The sequence below is a fragment of the Pelecanus crispus genome, chromosome Z (assembly GCF_030463565.1).
Source record: "Pelecanus crispus isolate bPelCri1 chromosome Z, bPelCri1.pri, whole genome shotgun sequence".
NCBI lineage: Eukaryota > Metazoa > Chordata > Aves > Pelecaniformes > Pelecanidae > Pelecanus > Pelecanus crispus.
This window is the reverse complement of record NC_134676.1, coordinates 17,536,670-17,554,884: the sequence shown is the minus strand read 5'-3', so window position 1 is coordinate 17,554,884 and position 18,215 is coordinate 17,536,670. Positions and strand designations below refer to the sequence as shown.

The 18,215-nt window shown below is 39.7% G+C and overlaps 1 protein-coding gene across 1 annotated transcript; it reads left to right on the top strand.

The window, feature by feature from the left end:
• Positions 1 to 783: 783 nt before the first annotated feature.
• Positions 784 to 17,491, top strand: TMEM267 (transmembrane protein 267). The gene is made up of 5 exons (XM_075726173.1): positions 784 to 804; positions 1,565 to 1,620; positions 3,678 to 3,825; positions 6,507 to 6,894; positions 14,176 to 17,491. Exons 4-5 carry the CDS (start codon positions 6,571 to 6,573, stop codon positions 14,509 to 14,511), a joined length of 660 nt encoding a protein of 219 aa, XP_075582288.1. The 5' UTR covers positions 784 to 804; positions 1,565 to 1,620; positions 3,678 to 3,825; positions 6,507 to 6,570; the 3' UTR covers positions 14,512 to 17,491.
• The last annotated feature ends 724 nt before the right edge of the window (positions 17,492 to 18,215 follow it).

Genomic DNA, 18,215 nt, shown 5'->3' with positions numbered 1-18,215 from the left:
CGCAGTGTGCGAAGACCTGCGTTGCGTGTCTTCGTAGGAGCTGTCGCGGCTATGTCCGAGGAGGCTTTGAGGTGCGAGAGGCTGGACGCGGAGCAAGAAGTTGCCCTTAGAATGCCACCGCAGGCCAGCGAGGTCTGCCAGTGGCCGTCGTCATGCCCCAGCTCTGTATTGTGGAGAGGCAAAAAGAGCAGGTGAAGTAATAGAGCAGAGCTGCATGAATGCATCAGGGCTGACCTGACGGTGCTGTTTTTAAATGTATGAACCTCTGCTCGAATTTAGTTTTTATAGAGGGTTGTGCAAGCAATTTAGTTACCGCTCAAGTGACGGGGGTAGGGATAAGTGGTTTTAAGTGTAAAAATGTGCTTTCATTCAGATGTTTAAACGTAGCAGTCCAATATTTAATAAAAGGTTTCCCAAACGCTTTCTACTCTACTGAAGTATTTAGTCAAAGTGTCTTCAGGCCTTTCTGGTGCGTGGTCCGTCACTCGGGGGCGCACCGTATCTTTAGCGATCAAATACTACCCTTTAACCGTTGGTTTCTCCTCCAGCGCTTTATTTACTCTTGCGGCGAACACCCTAAACGCTGTTTTTAACATTTCTAGAATAATTTCTGCCTCACAACCAAGCCCCGCGGCCCTCACGCCGGCGAGGGAGGGAGGAGACAGGCGGCTCCCTCAGGCGCGGCGGGCGGGCCGCGATCCCGGCATCCTCCGCGGCCACGCATGCCCGCTGATCCCTGCGCCGGCGGCGGCTTCGCTTCACCTCAGGAGGCGGAGGGGGCGGCTGGCGGCGGCCGCGCTTCAGGTGGGCGCGGAGGGCGGCGGGGAGGGCTGGGCACAGGGGGCGGCGGCGGGCGGCTTCCCGCCTCCGAGGGGTGAGGGGGCTGCCGTTCGGCAGCCCCCTCACCCCTCGGAGGCGGGAAGCCGCCCGCCGCCGCCCGGGCTGGGTAGACGTGGGCTTCTCCTCATGGCTCCGCGCTGCCTGCCGCGGGGTTGGGGTTCCGTTTCGGGGCGTTTACAGTGCGGTGGGTTTTACCTCGGTAAAGAAGCTAAAGCGGGGGAAGACGGTGGTAGCAGTCTTGAGAGGAGCCAGCGACAAATCCCTCTTTTTATCGATGTGGGTAGCCGTACGCCGCGTCGGGTCTTAACGTAAGGAACGGTGACGCGGTGCTTTACGTGAAGCCGGGCATGACACAGGAGGTGGCTGTTGAAGGGCTTTGGTGCTGGGTGTTGAGGCAAAGCTTTCCTGAAGGCACAAAAAATTGTTGCTGATCGCTGTAATTTTACGTGTCTGCCTGCCGCACGCCTGCCTTTCCTTCATCCCTCTCTTTAGTTACACATACCGTATTTTAATCTTAAAATTGGATTAGTTGTTTATGATCCGAATGTTGTTGTAGTTAATGAGGGTAATGCATACTCATGCTTTTTTCTTCTTTTTTTTTTTTTTGTCTAGGATGACAGATGATTGTTTTTTCTTCCACCGGATAGTGCTGTGGTCTGTCTTCTAGTTACTAAATACTTTTAGGGTATTTCTTTCAACTCTTTTTTTTTTTTTTTTTTTTAAGGTACATCTCAGTTCTAAAGTACTCATTAAGGAGAAGGTCTACATTTTAGTGTCTTGGTATGTCTTCAAACACTTTAATTTATGGTCCCTGAAATAATTTAATTATTTCATGATTTGATGCGGGTTTTCTTTGTTTGTTTTCCTTAATTTCCTTGTGGGTTTAATTCAGTTTGCTCCTCAGTATCTTGGTAAAATCCTACCGATTTCTTGCATGCTTTTGTCCTTTTCCTCTTCAGCTTCCTTCCACCCTCCAACCCCAATAATGCATTATAACTATATGACCCAAAAATATTTGCATTATCAGTTCTTCACAGATTTGTTTAGGCTCAGATCTGCTTTTCCATGAGATAATACATTAAAGGTTTGAGCTTGTGTCTTAAGTGGTAACTGTACTTTATGGAGTTTTTCATACCAATTAATATCCAATAGAAATAATGTTTTTTAGGAGATTGTAGAATTATAAGGGACTGCTGTGATCTTTTGACATCTTGCATAATTCTGCTAATTTTATGCATTCAATTCCTGTATGTATTCATGTGCTCAATAACTTCTTGCAAAATTGGGGCAAAAATTTTGGAGAGCAATATTTCTAAATGATAATTTTAGCGATTGGATTTTTGTTTTGCTCTTACACCAAGAGATGAAAGGCCTCTCAGTGTCAGCTGTTTCCCTAAATGCATATTTATAGCTTTGATCTAAATATCTTCTTGTGTCAGTAATTTACAATGTTAACTGTGTGTTTGTTAAGATCATTTTTATAATTTCCTTAAATGAAATTCAATATATTAGCAAAATTGCATTTTGTAGGTATAGGTGGAGACTATGCATAATGCTTTATCTCATATAAAAATGTCATGAGAAATCACACCTCCTAAGCGGTGTTATTCCATCAGCTGTTGTATGCATGTGTTTTATGTAAACCCAGCCTGAATCTTTCCTTCAATATCTTAACTAGACTGACCACCCATAGGTTTCTTAAGCATTCTTGTGTAATACATCTGTTTTCCACTGTTCTAACACCAATGTAAGCTCCACAACTATGCTTTCTGAGATTTATAGGATAGAAAAACCTGTGACACTTTATTGTGGTTTTGTAAACAGTCTGAAAATCATTTTTCAGAGAAAACCCACAGTTTCTAGTTTTATATTAAAAATTGTAATTTCAGAGATTATTTTGATTGAATAGAGTTTTCTTTTTCTAGTGTGATTTCACTCTTGATCTGCAGAATATTTATACTTGCGCCGTTGTACCTGGGAACATGACTTGATTTTTGCACAGACAGCAGTCATTTTTGTCTATAAAAGACAGCAGAGACAGACTGTTTAAAAAGAACTGTTATGCTATGGACATGGCTCTTGACTAAGGGTAATCTGAAGCCACATTTTTGCTTCCTGTTCTTCATTCTGGTTCAAAGACACCCATTTATATGTTGTCCTTGTTTTCCAGTTGGCATTATTACCTTTATTTCACTCATGATACATAATTCTCAAATTGTACTCATTTTGGAATTTTTTTAACTCTCTAGTGATACTTTTCCTGTGTACTTTACGCACATGTTAATAATATCCATCGCAAAGCAGTGTAAGCCTACCGCAGAACTGACACAAACCTTTGTTGCTGTCTGAGTTTATAGGTCTCTGTTTATCTATTCCAAGGTCACTCATTTATGGAATGAAATGAAAAAGAGATCCCTGAATGTGACTCATAAATACTTCTTTACGTGGGCATCTTTCAGGCACACAGTTGTTCCAGACACGCATCTGTTAACATGGATTTCTGTGTATTTCGAAATGCACTTACTTAAAACAGAAGGCTGGAAGTGCCCTTTTCTGGCTTTATGGCATTGGGTTTTATTATCTTTTGATTATTATCTTGTTCCATCTTTATTTGTGCCTTTCTTTTGTTTTATGGTCTTTTTTCCACTGCTTGCTTTAACAGAGCTTCTAAGCCCTGGCTGAAGTTGCTTTTAGCTGTTTGTTCAGGAATTCATTAAAAAGATGTTGCTTCTTTATGTATTTTTGACTATTGTTCTAGCTTTCGTGTATGTTTTGTAGAGAGTTTGTAGACCTTTGTGTAGTATGGTGCTTACTGCTGCCTGGTTCGATTTATTTAGGATGGCACAAATGCTGTTTGGTCTTTCCTGCACTGGACTGGGCAGACTGGATTCAGAAAGCACAGAGGCTCAATGCCGAGGCATAGGCCACGTTTGCTACTGAAATAAGGCAACTGCAATGGAAAAAACGCATTCTCCTAGTCCCAGGGTAAGTTTGATTCTGAATACTGGTGTGCTTTTTAAAGGTATGTTGCTGCATCGGCTCTGCCCACATTGGATTCTTATACAGGTTTTATGGTAATTTTAAGTAAAATCCGACCTGACATGATGGTTATATGGAAGAAACATTTGTGAGGAGATCACCATTTGTTCCTTAAAATAGAATTTATTCAGAAATGTACTGTATATTGTAAAGTCACCCACCAGAAAATGGCGGTTCCATGTTTCAGGAAATACTTTGTGTCTACATGTTCCTTCAGAAGAGGCACAGTCATGGTTAACAGACTCTAAACTTGACCCACTTTTTCTCATCTATGTGCAAAGGCCATGTATTATTCATGCTTTTTTCTGGTTTTTTTTTAACCTTTTCCAAATGAATGCTTCAGGGGGCTTTTTTTCTGTAAAGATCAATGCCAGTAGTCATGTATTGTGGATAATTCTACAATTAACAGGCATGTAAGTAAGCTAGAAGGCACATTTTCTATTTTCTGGGTCTTAAAACCAATAACATGTTTAAAATAATAAACTTTTCTGTATCAACACTGTTAGAAGTATTCATTTTTAAAGGAAGTCTAAAACACTCATAAAAAGCACATTTAGAATAAAAATTTACCTGATAGAACTGTAAGAAGAAGGATTATCAAGATTTAATGTATTGCACAGAAACAGCAATCTCTTGGGAAGAATCCATTTTCGGATAGGATGTAGGCTTTGAAACTGTGGTCTATCTCCATGGCTCCCCAAAAATACAGAAGAGCATAACAGTTGGGATGATTAGAACTGATGCTGTCCTTCAAAGACCACTTCTCAGTGCGTTTAATGTAACGAAGCTGGGGAATACATTATTTGTATGAGAATTTTTCTTTCCAAAGTGTTCTTTTTAATGTTATCACAGAAATGAGTACTCTGTCTTTATAATCTGGGTATCCTGTAATTGCTTCTTGGGAGTGGGGTGGGGGTGTCTTTAAGATCTTGAATTATTTTTGGAATTTCTTTTGAAATGTCAGGCAGTTATTTAAGGACAATAATTTTTCCCAGGAAATCACCTTGTACAAGAGGGTTTCATCACAGTTACAGAACAGAAATAGTTTTTAAGGACTTTGAACTGATTATTGATGCTAATAACAGTGCCTTTGTTTTCAAATTACAATGTTCAACTTTTGAAAAGTAAAATGATTGGGATTAGCTAATTTTCTTTTTTTTCTGCGAAAAGAGCTTTTATGAAGGTAAGGTGGCAGGCAATAGACAAGTCCTAAAAGCAACAGTAGAGTTTGCTGCTGGAGCACATACTGAGGAAAAGAATATGTAGTTTTGTTCTTGAAGCAGTTAGTTTTGGTTACTTCTGCTTGACTGAATGGTTGTTGTCATTGTGTTTATGATAAACCGTAAAAATATTTTAATGGTTCTGGTTTTCTTAAGGCTTATTCTATGTGCCAGTCTCCAAGCAAAACAAGGAGTTGCTCAGAAAGGGGTACCAGCCTGATAATACATATATTTACAAAGTATGTAAATGAAAATAGTGGTTTCGATTATAGACTAGAAACTCAGTTCTGTTGTTGCATAGAGAGATTTGGGATTTTTGAGCATCAGTCCTAAGAATCCTCCAAGTTGAATCTTTTTTTGTTGTTACAGTGTAAAGAGATCTGATTTGATGAATATCATGTATTTAAGACCAGGAGGAATCTTGAAACATATTCAATGTATTATCATAGAATAGAATCATAGAATGTTCTGGGTTGGAAGGGACCGTTAGAGGTCATCTAGCCCAACCCCCCTGCACTGAGCAGAGACAGCTTCAACCAGATCAGGTTGCTCAGAGCCCCGTCCAGCCTGACCTTCTACCATCCCTGACCATCTACGGATGGGGCATCTGCCACCTCTCTGGGCAACCTGTTCCAGTGTTTCACCACCCTCAGCGTAAAAAATTTCTTCCTTATATCCAGTCTAAATCTATCCTTCTTTAGTTTAAAACCATTACTCCTTGTCCTGTCACAACAGGCCTTGCTAAAAAGTTTGTCCCCATCTTTCTCATAAGCCCCCTCTAAGTACTGAAAGGCCGCAATAAGGTCTCTCCAGAGTCTTCTCTTCTCCAGGCTAAATAATCCGAACTCTCTCAGCCTGTCCTCACAGGAGAGGTCCTCCAGCCCTCGGATCATTTTTGTGGTCCTCCTCTGGACCCACTCCAACAGGTCCATGTCCTTCTTGTGCTGAGGGCCCCAGAGCTGGACGCAGTGCTCCAGGTGGGGTCTCACCAGAGCAGAGTAGAGGGGCAGAATCGCCTCCCTCGACCTGCTGGCCACGCTGCTTTTGATGCAGTCTTTTGATACGGTTGGCTTTCTGGGCTGCAAGCACGCATTGTTGGCTCATGTCCAGCTTTTCATCCACCAGTACCCCCAAATAGTTTCAAACTGTTTTGTAAAATTTAAGATTTCAGAAAGTGGAGTTATAAAGGTGCTTGTTCTAATTAAAACAGGATGAGTGTTTTAATTCAGAGCTGTAGTATCAAAGTCAACAAATTATCTTTACTGAAATCAAAGATTCCCTAGGAATATTAAATGCAAACATTGAAATTGGTTTTTTTTATGATCAGTTGTAGCTGTGATAACAAATGCTTTGTGCTAATGGATTTTTTTCTTTAATAGTTTTCTTTCTGTTCTCTGACATTTACAGAGCAACTGATGATACAAAGGACAATGCACAGTGTATACCCTGATGTCATTTTGTGTGCTGTGACATGGTTTTTGCCATGGCGTCTGAGACTGAAAAGGCCCATGCTCTTCTCCAAACTTTCAGCACAGCTTCAGTTGTTTCTAGTCTAGGTTTGGGAATATTCTGCTTTGTAGCAGACAGACTTCTGCAGTTTTCCTTCGTTCAGCAAAATGACTGGCTCCGAGCCTTCTCTGATAATGCAGTGCATGGTGTACTAGGAATGTGGTCCTGGGCAATAGTGATTGGACTCAGGAAGAAAAGTGACTTTACTGAGGTCGCTCTGGCTGGCTTCCTTGCCTCTGTCATTGATGTGGACCACTTCTTTCTTGCTGGCTCCCTGTCATTGAAGGTAAGTTAAAAAATCAGTGATTGTTTATTTTCTTTCTTCATCACTGTTTACTTTATTGTTCTTCTACCATACCCAAAACAAAAAAAAGTTCCAATGATACTTTAATTAGATACATTTTTAATAGACATATAGGAATTATATTTGTATGCAGTTGTTACAATTTTAAAAGCCCTAAAAATATTTTACATCTACTCCTTACAAGGCTCTGAAAAAAGAGTTCTGAAAGTCTGCATATGTGATATCCTATGTGTATCACATAGTTGCTTTGTTATCCAAGTTAAGTTGGATAGTTAAGTGCTGCCATGCACACTCTATGTATAAAGTAGATTATTCCATTTCTGTTTACAATAAGGTGTAGAAATGTCTGGAAAGTAGATAATCCAGGTGCTGTTTGATTTCATTCAGTCTTAGAGAGAAGTAGTACATTTGGGATTAGCCAGCCCTAAACACTTCTCCCACAAACAAGCTATGTATGAGCTGTCACCTTTATAAAGGCAGTCTGAGTTTGCCCTTAAATATGTTTGGTTGTTAAAAAAAAAAAAGCAAAAGCAAGTGTCGAACTTGTTAATAAAAGTAAAAGGAGAAATTGGCACCTGTTAAAGAATATATGTGATCATCATCTGTTTGCAGAACTGCTTGTTAGGACAGAGTGTCTCAATAGGATTGGTACTACCAGATTAGGGCATTCTCTTTCAGTGGTTCTCCAGGGGTTTCGGTGAGTCCTGTTAATGCTTCCCCATTCACACACATACATATATCCCTCTCTTCTTGCCTGCTCTGAACACAACTGCCCAGCTTTCCCTGACCACGACAGTCTCTTCTGTACACTCTCCAAAACATTTGCGCCTTCTGTAAGCTCCATCTGTACCAGCTCCAGCCACAGTTCTCTTAGCACTGCCCTCCCGATCCCATACCTCAGGCAGACACTCCTCGCCCCCAGCTAGCTCCTGGTCGCCATAGCTAGAGCCCTACCACTCTGCTTGTTCTCAGGAATTTGCCCTGATCAGCAACACAAGTCCTTACATTTTAATTATGCTGGTGTAGCTAGCTTACATAATACATACATGCTACTTACTCTTCCCTCCCCAGAAGTGTACACCCCCACCTACAGATGGACCTGCACAGAAGGGGAAGATACTGACCTTTCCATTCAACCAGAGCATAACTTAACTTGTTTGACCATCTCACCTTCTTTTTTTTCCTCCAGTTTGCTCATAATAGTGTTACGCTCTTCATATGGATGACAGGGGAAGGAAGGAGGTGGAGAGAAAATTGCTGTTCTTTGTAATCCTTTAATTAAAGAAGAACAATGCAAAATGGTTTACCAATTTTTTTTTAAATACGTAGGAGACAGCTAAATGCAAGAAGCATTATTGCTTATAGTTGAGATGTAAAAATCAAGACTTCCAATGGAAAAAGAGTTTTTTGTTTATGTATAGTATCGCTATTTGTTGTAGAGAAAAGACATTTTCCTGTTTGTGCATTTGGTCAGCTTTCCCCTTACAGTTGTCGTCTACAAAGAGGGCATTTTCACAGAATCACGGAGTGGTTGTAGTTGGAAGAGTCTTCTGGAGGTCATCATCTCCATCCCCACTGCTGAAGCAGGCTCACGTGGAGCCGGTTGCTCAGCACCATGTCCAGACAGCTTTTGAGTATCTCCAAGGATGCAGACTCCCCAACCTCTCAGGGCAGCCTGTTCCTGTGCACAGTCACCATCACAGAGAAAACGTGTTTCCTTACATTCAGGAGGAACCTCCTGTGTTTCAGTCTGTGCCTGTTGCCTCTTGCCCTGTCAGTGGGCACCGCTGGAAATAGCCTGGCTCTGTTCTCTTTGCACCCTCCCTTCAGATTATTTGTACACCTGGACGACACCCTGAGTCTTCTCGTCTCCAGGCTGCACAGTCCCAACTCTCATCCTTTCCTCATATGCAGGATGCTCCAGTCCTTTCATGATCTTAGTGGCCCTTCTCTGGACTCGATCTCCAGTAGCTCCATCTCTCTCATACTGGGGAGCCCAGAACTGGACTCAGGATTCCAGACGTGGCCTTACCAGTGCTGAGGAGAAAGGGAAGGATCACCTCCCTCAACCTGCTGGCAACACTCCTAATGCAGCCCAGGGTACCACTGGCCGCCTTTGCCACAGGGTCATGTTGCTGGCTTATAGTCAACTTGTTATCCACCAAGACCCTCAGGTCATTTTCTCAAAACTGCTTTCCAGCCGGTCGACCTCCAGCATGTACTGTGGCCTGGGTTGTTACTTCCTACGTAGTTCCTAGTTCTCCCCTTTTCTGTACTTTTTGCATATGGAAATACTGTAAAATTATAAAACTATATAAAGAAGAGGGAAGTTAGTTTGGTTGATTAATGGGTCCTATAATACTAACATTTTAGTATAGCATCTAAATCAATAGTTATTCTAATGTAAATACACATTATTTTAAAATCAGTAAATGCAAGTAATGGATGGCTACTTACTAGAAAGTACTAAAATTTTTTTGGTACTTTTTCGTGCATTTGAGATTATCACTGGTATTTTTTCTTAATTATGACCACTAGATGACACTCTTCACCAATGTCTGTTTAGAAAGTTGACTATTGTATTGTATCGTAGAACTGGGAGGTGACCTGTCGCGTTACTGCCTTCAGTGAGGCAAGGTTAAATAAGCTTGCACTTTCCACAATGGAGAATGTTTGTGTAACCTATCCCTAGCATCCTAAGCAAAGTAAATTACTGCAATTTCATGACTTAATTTGTTCATGTGTTGTTTCAGTTCCCAAGCAGCTAGAAATTGTTTTTCTAATATCCAGCCTCAAGAATTGTTGACAGATCTTGTTTTCTTATTCTTTAAGGCCTCTGCAAAAGACAGCTGATTGCTGTGCTCTCCCTAAAAATGTTTTTTCAAATCAGAAGTACAAGATGTTGCAGGTAGAAGAACAGCCCTTTAGCAGCAAAACTTACTTAGCTGCGATAAGGAGAAGGCAGGATGCCCAAGTCTTTTTTCATGGTCATTTGCCTATAGATTCCTCCATCTTCCATACGTTAACTGGGCTAATAAGGATGTTTACCTTTAAACCATATCCTGTGTAGGTCTCTTGACCGTTAGAGCAGTAACAGCATTACTCTTACAACTTGTAAAACCGTTTACAGAAAGTCTCCTCTTGACTAAATAACTCACAAAAAAATCTGACGGGCATGGATTTATGTTTTCTAAACCTCTTACTATTTTTCTCATCTCCTCTGCATTGCCTTTTGCCTAAATTATCTTTAAAGGGTCCTGTCCCAAACTGCATATAGTATTTTAGGTGAGATGTCATTTGAGCCAAATAGCACAGATTAATTCCTTTTAATGTCACATGCATACCACACTTCTGTCTTTTTAAAAAGAAAAAAAAAATCTGTTATAGGTTTTATGTACTCCCGTAATGCCATCGGTGTCTTTTTAGTTTGTGATATAATGTAATGCCCATAAACTTTTCTGCTGTGTTGTTGCCTGGCTAGCTACACCTGATTTTAATCTGTGACTTTTCTTTTCTCAGCTTTATATGGTGTACCTTTCAGTTTCATGTGGTAATTTCAGGCCGTTGCCCATGCAATTTATTACTTTGTAGGATACTTTTTTATTACATATTTGTTAGTTCCAGTCCCATTCTTTCTCTTTGGATTGCAGCACTGAGCATAACTGATTTAAGAGACTACCACATTTACTGCTTATGCAACACATTACTAAGTAACTAATGAAGTAAGAAATCTAATTAACGAACCACACCACTATTATTAAATTATAACAGGAGTATTTTTCACATTGCACAATTATCTATAAAGCTTTTCATCATCACTCTTAAATCTGATGACGGGTTACTTTTTTGAAGTAACCCTTCTACGCAGCACAAGGCAGTATTGCCTTCTACCTCCAGTTGCTACCTTCACGCTACTCCAGTCGTCTACTTCTGTTCCTGCAGACACAGTTCACTGCTTGGATTATTTGGCTATTGGGCTGTTTTTCATGGTGTCATCATAATTCTTCTGGGAGTATTCAGGGTAAATAGTCACCTGTGGTGTTTATATGTTTACTCTGACAAATACTTGTGTACCAAGTAACATGTGATCTGCCCTTTTCCCCACATTATTTTTGCAACAAGTATAAAGTTTACAAAGACTCTGCTGCTTAGACTTTGTAGTTCTTTGTATTCCATGTAGTTTTTACTGTGTATTATATGCACACAAATGTAGAAGACTAAGAATCAGTGAAGAATCTCTCTCATTGAGTAGCTTTAAAGGTGAAAGTTACTGCAGCCTGCAGTATTTTATCAGCATTACTGCTAAACAAGAGCAGCATGATGGGCTACGTGTGATCAGGTGTGACTTCAGTGAGAAGTGTCCCCCAGGATTGTAGCCCAAACACTCATGTTGCAGAACAGATATGCAGAAGTTGCTAGGTTGCTACTTAAGGCTCACCAGCTTCTAGAAGTGTAGAGAATGCAGTTGGTGGCAAACAAGATTGTACTGGCAAACATACATAACAGAGCTTGTTAATGTGCCACTGCTGACCAACCTGGGCTGCACAGGAGCATTTCTGGAATTGGAGAATAAGCTTTGCACACACACAATTAATTTAACATTGAATTTATAGATCAGCCTCGAAACGAAGGCCTTCACACTTGTGAAGCATCACGGAATATGAGTGAGGGGGCCCATGTTGTTACACAAATTACGTAGTGTCTCTTTGAGCATTAAAGCAAAGAGTTTGGTTGGGTTCTCCTGCATGCGATTGTTGTCTCCTGTCTCCAGCTGCTCATCATAGTATGCAAGAGGGGCTGGAGGAGCAGGAACTTCAAGAAGATCTTGCACCTGATTGAACACATAGGCAAATGGAAAAGGTAATTTGTGTTGTGAATAAACTGTTTGCAACTCCAGCCTGATGTATCTTATGGTAGACATTCCCCTAAATCTACCCAAACCATAATAATCTTTTTCCAGGAGGCTTAAGGCAGAAAAGGCTTGTGGGTTTTTTTGTTTGGTTGGTTTTTTAAAAGATCTGCTGATTTCTAAAGGCAAACAAATTTGCCTGTTAGGAGAAAGAGTATAACAGCTTATATTGCCAAATAGAATTACATGTCTGTCTCTTGGGCTTGGCACCTCAAGTATGTAAATGTTCCTCTAGTTACTAAATGTAAAAGGGAAAACAGACTATTCTTCTCTCAGAACTTGGGTAACAGCATTTCAGAAGCCTAATGACTCTACCGCAGTTACAAAATAGGGTTTTCTCTTGCTAAAATTGAGTGCTCAGGTTTTCTGTATGAACAACCCTGTCATCTAAAATTCTGTATGAAAAAAATTTAAGCATCACCTCCCCAAAACTGGATAAAGATTGGCACTAATACTGATAAATTGCATACGTAATTAACATCCAGGTTCTCCTTACTCACTGTGTTGCTGTTGGCACCTAACCTCCAAAGCACAGAGGGAAAAGAGTCATTTAGACTTTGCCACTGATTTTTTTCAAAGTGCAGAAATAGTGACCAGTGATTAGGATATCTGCCAAAATGTATTGCCATCCAGGGTGATTTTTTAAAATTAGGCTAGTATGGACTTCATAGGCTCTTGCTGACAGTAACAAAAATCTGACTGTGTTTGTAGGGTAGGTGATAAACAATTTCACCATCGCAAGATTTTTCTGCTTTAATCTGTGAACAATCTGCTTGTATGAAACATAAATGAAGTTGTAGAAAATGTACCCTTTGCACCAACTTGAAAGAGTTGGGTCCATACTGTTACAGTTAAAAGTTGTTGAGACAGTTTGTGAGGTTTTTAATCCCATCACCTGATTGACAGAGTAATGGGCAAGCATGTGGTGGGAAGGTAATAGAGCAAAGCTTTTTGCAAGCCTTTTAATGTTGGCTTTGGTTTAAAGCACAGGCTATTATATTCCAAGGTAGTCCATATGTTTCCATCTCTCTATTTCTTGGCTAAGGCTACATCAAAGTTTCCTTACGAAGAAGACAGGGCTCCAAGCAGTTGTCTAAGTTATCCGTGAAAACTTGATGAAGTTATCCCGCAGTCCCACTGTCGGGTACTGTAGCTGTTGAATCCTGCAACAGCTAACACAACTGAAGCATGAGCAGGTTACTGGCTGGCATCTCATAGACATGCTTTCTTTGTTTTCTGCTGTAGATGCAGTGAGGGATATGTTCAACATAACAATCAGATGCACCATCATGTGCAAAGAGTGCATCTCTGGTGCCTGCTACAGTCTTTCCAAATGTTCACCAGTATCTGAATTGAGCCAATTAATATTACATCAGCACCTGTATAGATCTTTTAGTAATGTGCTATCATTTCTCCTGTGCTTACAGAAACAGGCATCTGCTTACTTGTTGCTTAAAAATCCACCTTTTTTTTTTTTTTTTTTTTTACTATCTTTGAATTTGTGGAGATAGTTCTAGCTGTTGCTAGTAAGTACATCTGGAATATTTTCTCAAGCATGTGTATTGATAATTATAACTTCTTAAAATGGCTAAATTTAGTCTCACTAGCTAGACGTTCACCTTAATTAAAACGAAATATCAGGCTTTCAGCTAAGTTAATATTAAACAAGTTGTTAATATAAAAACCCTGATCATAAATTATTCAGGTGTTGGCTTCTGAACTTACCTTTTGCCTGTCCTTAAAGAATACTGTGTCAAGGCAACCAAAATACATGTAACTTGGATTATATTTTTGAGGTATTGGAAATTCCTGTTCTGTTCTAGATATTGTCCAACTAAAACAACTTCACGGGTGCTAACTGTAGTATAATACAGGATGTATTTTTGAAAATAAATGCCATTAAAGCATATGAAATATTTCAAGTAAAGCATATTAAATATTTCAAGTGTATTGTATGTTTGTTTTCCTTTTGATTATCTTGAAATACATATAATCAGTGCAGCAGACTGTACAATTCCTGTATACCACGTGACTATATGACAAATAGCATACCTTGTCCCTATCCCTCCCTGTTTTGCCATCAGTAATGTTCAGTAGGATGCGTGATTCACATCATACAATAGAGAGAGAAAAGCCTGTCCCAGCACCCTGAGCCCTGCTACCGACAGGGCAGCACGCAGCTCTCATACATGTAGTCATAGTGGTTATTTTGATCAGCTACAGTGGAAAGGAACAGCATGTTTTTCTTTGCACTTCCACTTAGCCACTTGATAATACACCTGTAAACATCCATGAAACATTTCTTTTCTTACCACAATTGTAGCCATTGCCAATTCTATTTTTCTTTTCTGCAGGCTGCTCTGACTCTTCCACGGAGACCACTTCTTCATTGTTCTACTGTGATTCCTGTTGTGGCTCTGACATTAAAGTTTATTATGCACCTTTTCAGGCTTAAGGATTCATGGTGCTTTCTTCCCTGGATGTTGTTCATATCCTGGACTTCTCATCACATCCGTGACGGGATTCGTCATGGCCTCTGGATCTGCCCGTTTGGAAAAACTCCTCCTTTGCCATATTGGCTGTATGTGGCAATTACAGCATCTTTACCTCATCTATGTTCATTTATTATGTATTTAACAGGCACTAGAGAATTAATGTCTATAAAACATGGAATCCGCATTGATGTATAAGGATGATGGCTCAAAAAGGTTGTTTGTATTAGCACTTGAAATAAGCTGTCTGTTTATCACTGAACTGGTTTCCTTATATTTCCTACAACTTCCGAGTTAGGCTTTTTAAGCCTGTGGAGCCAATTACAGCTCCTGTACTGACGTTCCTTGTGGTCATAGAAACCTATTTCATGAAAGGTAATAATTTTGTATCTCTACATTCCCCTTGTTAAGTATGTGGTCTTCCATTATAGTTCATGCATAGCTAGCTGATGAATAAAGTACTTAGTCTCTCTCTGTAGTAATTACATTACGTTTTACTGTCATGGTGCCGTTCATCTGATCACCATTCACTTTGGATTTGTATTCTGCCTTTAGATAATACATTTAATCTAGATAGCATTTGTATAGCACTTTGAAAACGTGAAGTACTATGTAAATGCTAAGTATTAGTGAGAATTTAGTAGTGTATGGCACTTCTAAAAAACATCAGTTAGCCTTTTGAATGTATTTGTTCTCCTGCTGGACTCTTCTATACAACTGTTTTAAAAGAAATGCTGTTTGTATTTCACAATGTGCAAGTGTATATCTGCACGTCTTTGAACACTGCTATCATACAGTGCTTCTACTAAATTCCATTCCTCTGTAGTTGCTTGGTGCTCAGTTTACAGGTAACTACTAGCTATTATTTGTGGTTAGGAGAAGACAGTTTGGTTACAGTATTATGTGTGTTGGCCAAATTGTTTTAAGTTTAAAAATATACTAATTAGGGATATTATTTAATTTGGAACTAAGGAATTTTAGTAAATATTAAACAATTGTGTAAAGGCAATAAGCTTTAGGGAAGATTGGGGAAGAGATAAGAAGGTCAGAATTGCTCCAGGTGTGAGTTTGCTTAAAGACCTTACTACTGTACTCATAAACAGCTAAGTGCAATATCATCCTTATTATTGTGAAATAAAATCCATTCTTAGTATATGGAAATAGAAATTTCTTCATAAATAAGTTCCTTAACAAAAAAATGTTGTTATGTTGGAGGTTCATAACGTCGTAATTTGCACTGTGGCCTATTTGAAGTAACAGTTTTCATTTACAGAAATCTCTCAGAAAAAGTCCCAAAGTAAAAATTAAGCTCTTGTCTAGTTTACAGTGTAAAAGCTGAGAAATGTCTGTTAGTAATTGTTTGGTTAATTTTTTAGTCACTGAACTCCATGGCCCATTAAGGAGATGGGGCCTTAATTATTCCAGTTTGTGATGAATAGCTGTCAGAAGGGATTATTTTTATGGAAGAGTGTATATAGGGTGGCATGTGCTGAACTTAAGTTATGAAAGGGTGCAAAGATTAGGCGATGTGTTCATACTACATTTATGTTAGTAAATGTATATTAGTATAAAGTACAAAAAAATAACAGAAAATATTAACTGGGATGGCTGGCTTCCTGGGTCCCAGAGACCTTCTATGGCTGCAAAGCACTAAAGGCTCTCTGTGGCACACTAAGCTAATTACGGAAAGTGTTTCACCCTTTTAAAGTGTGCCTTCCCACAAAAAGAATAGTCTCTGCCCTGTTTGTTCTTCACATTAGAAATCATGCTTATGGAAACTTGTCTGACAGTACAGTGGGCCTGTTTAGCCTTTATTATAAAATGAATAAAAGTTCTTTTCTTGGAAAGAAGACTGGAGAAGCAGGACATTCCTTAAAGGATTGTCCTCATACTGTGGATTTTTGTCTTTTATAGTGTGTAAAAGTTTCCTAGGAACAACACCACAAATGTCTTACTTTAGAGCCCTCAGAGCAGGAACTGTCTTTTATTCGAAGGCGTGATTGTTTAGTAGAGGAGGAGCATTGCTTGTTCATTTACTTCTAACCTGTATTTTAAATAGGTTAAATAGGCTATGAAATGCCAATAATGAATATATTTTGTGCAAGAAGTGAACACTTAAATCCGTGTAGAAAATTTTCTGTATTCTTGTTTCATGGTATAATACTGGTATAATTTTGTGCTTTATCCAGATTTGTTGCAAAGGGAAATGTACATAGGAACAAAATGAAGAATTACACTTTCTCATTTTTAGATTGTAGCTGTAGCATTTTTGGTAACTATATATCCACCAACAGTCCTTAAGATTGGTACTGTACTGTTCTAGCTGTCTTTAAGGATCAGTTAATGGGTACATCTTCAGTAGTTTAAAAACATGTATTTTCATATTTTTCTGTATTTATAGACGTTTTTGTTGGGTTTTTCACAATAACTTTCAGCTGTATTTCGAAAGACTGTTTTTCTGGTCATGTTCTTACACCAGTTCTACCACAGCAATAGATGAACACCACTTAGAAACATATTAAGGAAAGTAGCAAAGACCTGTGGCGTGACTTCTTTCTCTCCCCAAACAGACGCGGCAGTCTCATGCTTCATCCTGACAATTTTAGGCAACTTTAGCTGAGGCCATTGATAGCTTTTTAAGTTCAACTGACATATTGCATGTAATGCTGTAATTTGTAGGTAGCCAGATTAGAGAACAAAGGAGAAGTTAAATATTTGTTTCAGCCCATGTCACCTAGGAGATATGCCTGCCTATATGAATGAATTTAATAACAGTTTCCTACTGGTATTTCATGTACATTTCAAATTTATTGATATTTCTGACTATGCATTGATACCTGCCACGTATAGCAAAAGCATGGCAAAACCAAACCAAAATACTAAACCAATGAATTTGTGCTTTACTGCATGCCTTACAATAAAGAGTAAATGTGAAGTACAAAAAGAATGTGAATCACACAAAAAACTGTTAGGCAAATTCAAGCTAATAATTTCATGCACAATGTATGATACGTATAACTAAAATATTAGTTATTACAGTGGTTCATTTATGTGCTAGTTTTGGCTGGGATAGAGTTAATTTTCTTCATACAGGCTGGTATGGGGCTATGGTTTGGGTTTGTGCTGGAAACAGTGTTGTAACACAGGGAAGTTTTGGTTACTGCTGAGCAGTGCTCACACAGAGCCAAGGCCTTTTCTGCTCCTCACCCCACCCCACCAGCCAGCAGGCTGGGGGTGCACAAGAAGCTGGGAGGGGACACAGCCAGGACAGCTGACCCCAGCTGACCAAAGGGACATTCCATGCCATATGGTGTCATGATCAGCATATAAAGCTGGGGGAAGAAGAAGGAAGGGGGGGTTGTTTGGAGTGATGGCGTTTGTCTTCCCAAGTAACCATTACGTGTGATGGAGCCCTGCTGCCCTGGAGATGGCTGAACACCTGCCTGCCGGTGGGAAGCAGTGAAGGAATTCCTTGTTTTGCTTTTGCTGGCATGTGCAGCTTTTGCTTTACCTATTGAACTGTCTCTGTCTCAACCCACAAGTTTTCCCACTTTTACCATTCCACTTCTCTCCCCCATCCCGCTGCGGGGGGAGTGAGCGAGCGGCTGCGTGGTACTTAGTTGCTGTTTGGGGTTAAACCATGATGCTAATCTAAATTTTCTCCATGTATTTTCAAGTTGTACTTACAAAGTTGAAGAAAGTGTGGGGGTTTTCTGACTGACTTTTTTGTTAGAACTGTGATGCTTTTTTTCCTGCTTTAGCGGATTGCTGTCATAAAATGTAGGTACTGATAATTGCCAAGTTAAAAGAAAAATGTTAGAATGTTTCTTCTCCCCAAGCCTGTAGAAAAAGGCTAAAATTTCTCCTAATGCCTTAGCAGCAAGAGTGAACACATTTCCTAT

Coding starts and splice junctions, on each gene's coding strand:
- TMEM267 (XM_075726173.1), top strand. CDS start 6,571: ATGGTTTTTGCCATGGCGTCTGAGACTGAAAAGGCCCATGCTCTTCTC. Junction 6,895..14,175: donor CTGGCTCCCTGTCATTGAAG/GTAAGTTAAAAA, acceptor TCTTTTCTGCAG/GCTGCTCTGACTCTTCCACG.